This window comes from Lupinus angustifolius, chromosome LG06 (assembly GCF_001865875.1).
Source record: "Lupinus angustifolius cultivar Tanjil chromosome LG06, LupAngTanjil_v1.0, whole genome shotgun sequence".
Taxonomy (NCBI): domain Eukaryota; kingdom Viridiplantae; phylum Streptophyta; class Magnoliopsida; order Fabales; family Fabaceae; genus Lupinus; species Lupinus angustifolius.
In genome coordinates, this window is record NC_032014.1 from 8,112,237 (window position 1) to 8,122,347 (window position 10,111).

General features: G+C 34.4%; 1 protein-coding gene across 1 annotated transcript; it reads left to right on the forward strand.

Annotated features, from left to right (window-relative positions):
- LOC109349517 lies at positions 3,390 to 5,086 on the forward strand. The gene is made up of 3 exons (XM_019590347.1): positions 3,390 to 3,837; positions 3,927 to 3,935; positions 4,609 to 5,086. The coding sequence occupies exons 1-3, from the start codon at positions 3,575 to 3,577 to the stop codon at positions 4,643 to 4,645; spliced, it is 309 nt and encodes a 102-aa protein (XP_019445892.1). The 5' UTR covers positions 3,390 to 3,574; the 3' UTR covers positions 4,646 to 5,086.

Here is a 10,111-nt window from a genome sequence, read left to right on the forward strand (position 1 = left end):
TTCAAACTCTGGTTGGTCAGCAGGACTAATTTGAATTGCTTGCAAGGTTAATATCAGCAGGAAATAACAGAGGAAAATGGACCAGAGACTTGCACTCGTTTGGAATTGGATAATTTTGTGCTTGTGCTTTATTCTACCAATGCCTGTTTTATTTGATTCTTTTGCTTTTCTGCACAGATTTCATGTGAATTTAGATTCTGATACATGCTATGGTAGCAACCAGAAAATGAAGCGAATATTTAGCCTAGTAAAGCAATAATGTGAAGGTATGACACTATTCAATTTTTAGAAAAAAAATAATTTTACTGTTGCATACATTAGTTGCTTACCTATAAGATGGAGGAATAATCCTTGATAGTGCCAAAAAAAAAGACTCTTTTATAATTCCTTCATCAAATCACTGGTCATTGGCATGAGTTTGGAAAAAAATGTAGAATATGCTTTTCTTATGGCTGTAGTCTTTGCATTAGCTGTAACAAAGCACAGGTTAAGTTCCAATTCCTTATTTGCTCATGAAGTGTAGATGGAAGTCTCCTTGAGGATACTCAATATCATTTTCTTCTTTGGGATATAGACTTTACAATATTCGTAAAGAGGTGTTTATTTTTTCAACTTTCAGTTAACAACTATTTTGATTTGGTGTAATATTTTCTTAGATCTTGATTCCCAAGGGCTTATTCAAAGAAATATTTTCTATGTATATTACCTCATGTTTTAACATCTAGAACTAAGTAACTTCTATTACATGCATTCTAGACTTTCTCAAATCTCAGATTCTGAAACAGGATTATGCAGAACATGACCAAGGAAAAGTCATATCAGAAAGTTTGTTCATCACTTACTTATATATATGTGGTTATTGTTGTGTATTTTTAGATTTCGATAAATTTGTATGAACAGTTATTTCATAAAGTTTCTTTTTGCAAGGGGTGTTCTTCACAATTTAGTAAGCAAATTGTAAGTCATTCTTTACATGTTTACATTTGTCATTCTTTAAATGTTAAGTTTTCATGAGATCTGATAATCTATAAACCTTCAATACTGAACTTTTCACTTAGTTATTCTCAATTGGATCTACTCAACTGTCATTCTAAAGCATGTTTCCTTTTATGAAATTGCAATACCTGCAGTGCAATGACTACTAGCCGCTTCAAATCCCATAGTATATTTTTTTTATCAGAAATGTGTATTCGAAAATCTGCTGTAATATTTGACCAAAGTCCATGAAGTGAGGAGGTGTAGCTGGTAAGTTTTGTGGTAACCTATTGGTTTGTTAACGAGTGTTATTGCCATTTTTTGCAGTTGATTAAATGTTATTACTCTTATATTAAACCGATGTATGAGCATCTTCAGTGTTACTTTCTATTTAATAGTAGGTTAGCTTCATCATAGAAGCTAGCTCAAACAGGTAGGTAGGTAGGTTGTCCATCATAATTGTTCTCTACTCTTATATTAAACCAATGTGACTTTATTGCCTATTGAGTTCACTTCTTTGCATCTTATTTATAGGAAACAATTGACTCCTCTGGTGTCTACTATTTGGACAGGGCATACAAGTTCCTATGTAGGAAACAAAAGACATTGGGTTAAGATTTAAGGCAATAAGTGAGAAATATGATCACTGACCTATATGTTTTGAGTGAACTATACCTCACTCAAAGCAATTTTTCAGAGAAGATGAAGATTATGTAAGAAAATGCTATGTTGAAAAGAAGATAAGAAAACATGAACCAGGATTATTTCACATCTAACTGTGATGCTTCTATATTTGAGGAATATGCATACAAGTTCCTCTTAGGTGCTATCAAAACACTATCTCCCATATCTAAACATTTTTTGACTGTTTTTGTTGTTGTCTACAGCAGAGATAATGCTGGAAGATGGTGATACAGAGGAGATAATTACATTGTGAACCTACAGTTCCTTTGGCGAGGTTTGTTTCCTTTGCAATATGCCTCAAACTTCAATGGTTCAAGCTCATGAGTTTTGCAAGGTTTTGCGTCTTGATAAGCTATCTTTTATAGACCTACTGAAGCTATTCTTTGTAGATGGCCTTGTTTATCTTGAATAATCTCCTTGCGGTATGTTTGCTTCCTTTCGATTATTGCATATATAACTAAATAAAAATGATTGTTTTTCTTTAGAAGCTTTTTATGTATATGCTATCAAGTCATTTTGAAAAATCACTATCACTTACACTTGTATTTAGGGCCAGTGTAATAACTTTTAACCCATAGTATATTTTAGGGAAGAAGAAACATATGGTAGTCTTTCATTGAAGGGAATTCATAATCCATAATCCATAATCCATATTTTGGGCTATCTGGATTCTTGTTGCATTATCACGAGGATAAGTGTTGCTTTCTTATTGAAACTAGATATTTGAAGCACCCAAATGGAAAAGTAGCTTGAGCCTCATTCTTTGTTCTTGGCATTTATGCATGGGAAGGAATCGTTGAAGGTGCAACTTGTTTTCCATTATATAAAAGATCCTTAGTGGTATTTGATTCTACTAATGATCTTAATCCTAATTCTAAGAGTTATATTTCGAATACATATTCATTCTTTTATGCAATTTAACTAATGATATATCCTGGAATTAGTCCTTTTAAGGGTATGGCTAATAGGAATAGTCCAACATCTTCCTGCTGGAAGCCCAGCCACTTTTTATTGCATTCACAGAGTCTGGAAAAGAATCCTCTCAAGTATTGGAGAGATAGGTTATTACTTTTACTTTGAAGTCAAGGGTAAAAGTATCATGTACTTTGATCCTGACTGTAATATTGTTTTTAATCATATCATCATTTTATGCAGATAATGGAAGTGTTTCTAATCATATCTGTGAGTGCTATATCCAGAGACTTTGAAATTGTTTCTAATCATATCACTCATGTGTGAGTGCTCTTGTTATGTGCTTAAAAGTAATGAAGGATATATATTTTAATTGCTATCAATTTTGGATTACATTATTATAGTTTATTAGGTCAGTTTTTATATAGAAAAAAGTTTTATCGATACTATTGGTGAACAAATTGAATATAGGATATAACTAACATATTGCTCTTTCTATCTTGTTCACATATCTTTTAAAAATTAAGAAAAATAGAAAGGAACTTGAAAAATTATTTAAGGCGCATTTACTTTAGTTTTTAAGAATATATTTTCACATAGTAAGAATTAATCTTAGATTGATTTTGTTATTGTAGTATTGGAGCTTCGTATTTATGATATAACAATATTGGTGCTGAATTTTTGCCTTTCCTATCTTTTGTTTATCATTCTCAAGTTGAAAGGTCAGTTTTGGCTTCATTTGTTTCTGGTTTGAGTATATACTTGTAATATTGGTGCTGAATTTTTGACTTAATTATCATTTGTCTATCATTCTGAAGTTGAAAGGTCAGTTTTGGCTTCATTTGCTTCTGGTTTGAGTATATACTTGTAATTTTTTGGGATAGCTTGTTTGTTATATTTAATTTCACCATCTTTTGTTTTGACTAAATTATCTTAGGGTGAGTTCTGCCTTCTATCTAGGCATCAGTCAACTGATCTTCATGCCAAATCATTGGCCATAATCATGCGAGTGCCTTCGCTAACAAAAGACTCTGCCTTGGAAAAATACCACATTGCTATTTTGGAGTTCAACTATTTAATCAAGACTACTTTGCAAGTGATTGAGCTCATCTTTGATCTGGGAAAGTTAACTTCAACTCATAAGACAAATGAAGTGCCAGCTTTGATACTGGCCTTGGAACAAATCCCAGTTTATGTCTATTGGGCTGTGGGCTGTCATCATGTTGCTGCAATTGTTACTCAGATTGATTCCCTAACCATTGAAAAGTAAGAGTTAATGAAAACTTTTACATATAACTAAGCTACAGGTTCAGTAATTGTTCAAATAATAATCTATAATTGTTTCATGATTTCAGGGACACGAGGTAAGAACTGGCTCCATTTGATCGAAAGTTTAACAATTTAACATCGTACTCTGCAAATTGAGAAAGCAGATATCATTATGCAATCAACAGATAGGTAAATTAGTTACCTAAAATAGATTAGCAACATGTTATGGGGACAGTAGATGTGATCCCACTTTCTACTATAATACAAATTAAATAGCATTGAAATGCCTTGTTTTTATTCATCATGTGAAGAAAATTATTGTACTTTTCAGAGGAAGCAGAATATGTATCTCAAATTGCTCAAGATATACTTTCAAACCCCTACTGAAATTAGTGTGGTGATTAAGTTTCTCTTTTATGGTAAAAACACTCCAAAGATGGATATTTATGACGGTGAAACACAAGTTAGCAACACATTTTAATGAACAATGCCATAGCAACCACAAAATATTTACAATTTCTCTTATAACATACGGGTTGTTTGTTGATGTGTGACATGTATTTAAAATTCTTTGTAATATTTTTTTCTTTGACTGTTCTATATTTACTGAAGAGGGTTGATATTACTTCTCTGTTATCATAATAGTGAAGTAATTATTCCTTGAAACTTGAAAATATTATTTATAGTGACAAAATTTAGCATGTTTTAATCTTTTACATTCCATTTTAATAGTTCTTAGTCTTTTCTACACTCCATTTTTCTCTGTAGATGCATCATGTCAGCTTTCTTGACGCTGAAGACATGAATCTCACATGGAAACAGCAAGTTGGCAGAGGTGAACTTCCCCTTTTGATATTTTTGACATTTTGATGACCTGAAAGCGTCTTTACATACATGTTTTTAATGGAATGAAGTCACTAGCACCTTTATGTTAGGTCATTTATCTTTCCTGTTAAAATATTAAAATGTAATTAATTGTACATAGTTCAACTGATGGGGTCTTGCCACGAATGAAATGTCTTTTTGGTGTGTGTGCTTACGCACACTGTTTCAACAAATGAAATATTTCTGCTGTTTGATCTTTCCCATTAAATTTCAAGAATTAACGCAAAAATAAATTTATGATGAAATGGTTGATGTATTCTTTTGTTTGGAAATTAGTGTACATTAGTTGTAGGATAATGGAGTTGAATACAATTGTGCACCAATAAGAAATTTGTAGCTCCGGTAACATCGAATCCATTAATGAAACCGACCCTACCACCTGCGGTAAAATCGAATGCAATAGTGGAATATACAGCTCCTGTTTTCAAGGAGGAAGAGGAGGACCTTGAAATCAAGCTCCGACATATTATTGATGTCCGTGTCAGCAGAAATACCTTAGGTAGTTCAGCAGGGTCTGGCTCTGGCGACTTCCTCCAGGTCCATCTTATCTTTTCTGTCTTCTCATTGGAATAAACGAACAAATTAACTTTCTCTTGTGCTTTGCTTGTTTGAACTTGTGCTTTGCTTGTTTGGTAATGGGAATGCATATTACTGCTAGTTGCTATTGAGATAAAAAATATATTATCCGGGTGATAGTGTGACAGGATATGTGCTAGTAGGTTTTGTGCTGATACTCCAGGTTTAGGAGATTAGTCTGAACCCTAGCAATTAGTTGTGGCTATATTATAGGTGCATGTGCATTATCTTCTAATTAGGATCCATGCAAACTTCATTATATACCATCCTATTTCAGTGGTAAACTTCATAAACTGCTGTTCATAAAATGCATGTTGGATGTTAACTGATTGGGCTTTGGCTCTTCCTTGATTTCGTTCGAATGCTTCAATGTGAGTGAAGGCTACTTTGTCAACAGATGGGTTCAATGTGAGTGAAGGCAACTGTCTAATGAATAATGTTTTCAGAACTTTGGATGGTTAAGGGGATTATTTCTTTTTAAGCAGTTCTATCATTGAATTTATTAGTGTTAGGCATCCATGCACCTGACTGGCCTTAGGTGTTCTCTCCTGAACTATATGCATATAGTTTCATATTGAATGGCTTCCCTCGCCTATTTAATGTTTATGGTATACTGTCACTTGATAGGCCCCTTAAGGGTATGTTTGGGTGTTGGTTTTTTGAGGGAAAGAGAAGGGAAGACATATTTTTCGATTTTAAATCAAGAGTTATACACTGTTTTTACAAATAATTAAGGTATAGAGTGATAGATTATTGTGAAATATGCCTTATCATTGCTTGTTTATTTAAAAAAACATTAAATAGCTGTATTAATTTTAAATTGAAAAATATGTCTTCTCTTCCCTTTCCCTATGAAAAACAATTGCCAAACATACCCTGAAAAAGGTTGTTTAACCTATGAAGTTTTTTAAAGATTTTAAACAGTATTGACTGAAGGACTTGATTTGTAAACTATTTAGAGGATGTCTTCTTATAGAAGTATAGAAGAATTCAAATGCTGTGAGTGAGTGCCCCGATCTTGGACACACATGCATGAGTTCTTTCATAAATTGTATTTGGTAAACTTGATTTCTAGACTGACCAATGTTGCATTTCTCTCCAAAAACTGAAATTTGCAAAGATGATTGATTTGACTTAAATATTGCATCTCTCTAAGAACACAGAACATGTACAATGTTACCTGTATTCATCTTTGCTTTGTTGGTTATCCAATTTTGGGTTGCATCAGTAATTTTGGATAGTTTAAAATTTTAGTTTCATCTTACCAAAAGGAGGCTGAAGAAAATTTGATATTTTCTGAGTTCATCATTTTTTACCTTTTGTTCTTCATTTGATTTTCCTTATTGTGGTGAGGGATAGGCGGTAGATAAGCGATAGGCGATAGATAAGTGATAGATAAGCGATAGGCGATAGGGGATAGATAAGCGATAGCAATATTGATTTTGATATTTGCATAGTTTATTATGATGCAGTTTCAGTTGTTCTATTCATTAGGTGTGACATTTTATAGATATGGTTTTTAGACAGTTTTGGGACTAAGGTTTAGGATTCAGACTCTACCTCTTCTATACCTATTCAAGGTGTGGATCATTACTTGTGACTATAATTGTCTTATTCTCTGAAGCTATTCTCCTTTTAGGTGCCTTTTCTCTTGTGCCTTCTTTATAATATGAGTTTGGGATTTTTGTTTTTTTGGGTGTACTATATCCAGTTTTCTACTTTCTGGTGTCTTTAGTACATTCACTTGTTACTATATGTTCTATATTTTGAGTCAATTCTTCACTTGCTGTGTTTATCTAATCTATTATCCAACATGACTTTCTTTTTTTGTCACTGTGCCTATCTGTATGATCTCAATTTTTAATTTTCCTTTGGTTTGATTCCCCAAGGAGAGGATAAGTCTTGATGCAATGGTAAGGTTGGTTCTCCATGATTTTTTTGAAGTCTTGGGTTGTTTCTGATTCTCCATGATTTTTTTTCCTCCGCGAATATTTTCCTTCTTACTAAAGCAATGAAAAGTACTTTGACTCACTTCCACTTTTCTCACTTTCAACTTCCTTTATTAACATAAAGGGGTGAACATGTTTAAGTAACCACATATTTGAAGTGCATTATAAACATTCCAGATAGCCGCCGCACTTACTACCTTTTGACCTGGAAGCTGAACTTCCAATACCTGGCATTTTTCAACATCACTTAGTTCAGAAAGGCATATTGATTTGCAAGTGCTAGTAGCATACTCTTCATTGGATTGTACACTTCCATGACTACTAACTCATGTGGCAATAATTTTAATCTCCAAGGTTTTTTTGTGCCCCCTTTTCTCAACTACTAAAACTTTGATCTAGTTCCTGGCTACCCTGAAAAAGCAAGAACCTGAAATTATTTTCTCAACTGCACATTTCAAATAAGATCATGAAGTTTACCTTGTTATGTAGAACTGATGCTTCTTGATCCAAAAGCAGCCATGATTCCTCTTGACTTATCTGCACATAGTAGCAAGGGAATTTATATTAGTTACATGATAAAATTATGCCCATGGCCTCTCAATAGAGCTCAGTTGATAATTGTTTCTGTAAGAAATAAGAAACTAAAGAATACGTGAAGAAGATAAGAAGAAGAAATGATTCTGAATTTGTATATTAAAACTTGTAATTTACAAGAAGTATCAAAACCCTTTATATAGAGAGAAAAGGGAAGATACCAGAACAACAAACTCTCTAACAAACTCTAACAAAGGAATCTAACAAACTGCACATGTGATCAGTAAATAACTGAATCACTTTTCTAATATACGCCCCTGAATCCAAGACTCCTCCGATGATTCAGAGCTTGACTAATCTGCGGAGTTGAAGTCTTGAATTTTTAATTGATTTCTGAGGATGATGAATTGAGTGTTAGGTAGAGGCTTTGTGAAGATATCAGCAGTTTGAAATTCTGAGGGAATGTGCTTGACAATAAGAGTCTTGCTTTGTATTTTGTCTCTGACAAAGTACAAATCTAGTTCAATATGCTTGGTACGGTTGTGTAACACAGGATTGTGAGACATAGCTATTGTGCTTAAGTTGTCACAGAAAATAACAGGAGTGTGATAGGTAATTTGTAGTTCTTTGAGAAGCGACTCAAGCCACATAATCTCTTGAGAGGCCAAGGCTAGGCTTCTATATTCTGCTTCTGTGCTAGATCTAGATATAGTACGTTGTTTCTTTGACCACCAGGTAACAACATTAGGACCCAAGTAGAGACAAGCCCCCGATGTAGACTTTCTATCATCAATGTCTGAGGCCCAATCAGCATCACAAAAAGCTGTGATGGATAGATTGGATGAGAGACAAGCAGGTTTTATTGTTAACCCCATAGTCTGAGTTCCTTGGAGATATCTAAGGATCCTTTTTACTGTTGTCCAGTGAGAATTGCAAGGTTTGTCAAGAAATTGACACACCTTGTTCACACAGTAGGTGATGTCGGGTCTGGTGACCGTAGCATATTGCAGGGCACCAACAATGGATCGGTAGAAGGTAGGATCTTCAAAGAAGTCAGTACCATGCTTAGTTAGTTTACAATTGTTAGCCATAGGAGTAGGAAAAGGCTTAGAGGTAGAGAGGTTAGCCCTTTCAAGAAGATCACTGATGTATTTAGCTTGAGAGAGAAACAGATGCCCATTCTTTTGGTGTTTGACTTGAATACCTAGAAAGTAGTCCAAAGGTCCTAGTTGTTTTAGAGCAAATGTTGAGCTTAATTCTTTGATGAGTTTTTGAACATGGAGGGATGATGATCCAGTAACAATTATGTCATCAACATATACCAAAACATATAGTTTGTAGGTTTTAGAGGTATGAATGAAAATAGAGTTATCTCATTTGCTAATTTGAAAACCAAGCTTGACCAAGGAACCTTTTAACCTTTCAAACCATTGCCTTGGAGCCTGCTTTAGACCATAAATGGCTTTGTGAAGTTTGCACACAAGAGTTTTGTCTTTGTTTTGAAATCCTGATGGCTGATTCATGTAGACTTCTTCATCAAGAATGCCATTTAAAAAGGCATTATTAATGTCAAGCTGTTCAATCATCCATTGATGAGTGACAGCAAGGGTAAGAAGAACCCTTATTGTAATTGGCTTGACAACTGGAGAGAACGTCTCATTGTAATCTACCCCTTGCTTTTGGTGAAAACCCTTTGCAACCAACCGAGCTTTGTACTTGTTGATTGTTCCGTCTGGATTTTCTTTGACTTTAAAAACCCATTTGCACCCAATTGCTCTCTTGTGAGGTGGGAGAGGCATTAGAGACCATGTACCCAATTTAATGAGGGCATCATATTCTGATTGCATTGCTTGCTGCCATTGAGGAGTAGCTAAGGCAGCTTTGACACTGGTTGGTTCAGAATGAACCAGATGAACTCTTGGATATAGAGTTCTGAATATGCCTGACTTTGACCTTGTTTGCATGGGATGAGAGGATTGAGAGGTAGGAGCAGTAGTCAAGGGTAAGTGGTTTGCAAATGAGGAAATAGAATCAGCTGATTCAAGTGTGGGACTGGCAATTAGGGAGGGAGTTTGAGAATTAGGGGAGGAGAGGAGGCACATCTTGTATAGGTGAAGTACCAGAGTTATGAGTGTCCTTAGAGGTTTCTCTAGAGAGAGTGTTAGTATCATGAAAATTGAATATAGGAGAAACGTGACATCCAGTAAGGGATGAAGTTGAATGCTGATCTCCATTGTTGGACTGACGCTTTCCTTTGGCAGCAAAAGGAAAAATGTTTTCATTAAAAGTAACATCTTTTGAAATGTAGATCTTTCCATCATGTGACA

What these genes read in the sequence shown, in the direction of transcription:
- LOC109349517 (XM_019590347.1), top strand. Translation starts at nt 3,575, where the DNA reads ATGCGAGTGCCTTCGCTAACAAAAGACTCTGCCTTGGAAAAATACCAC.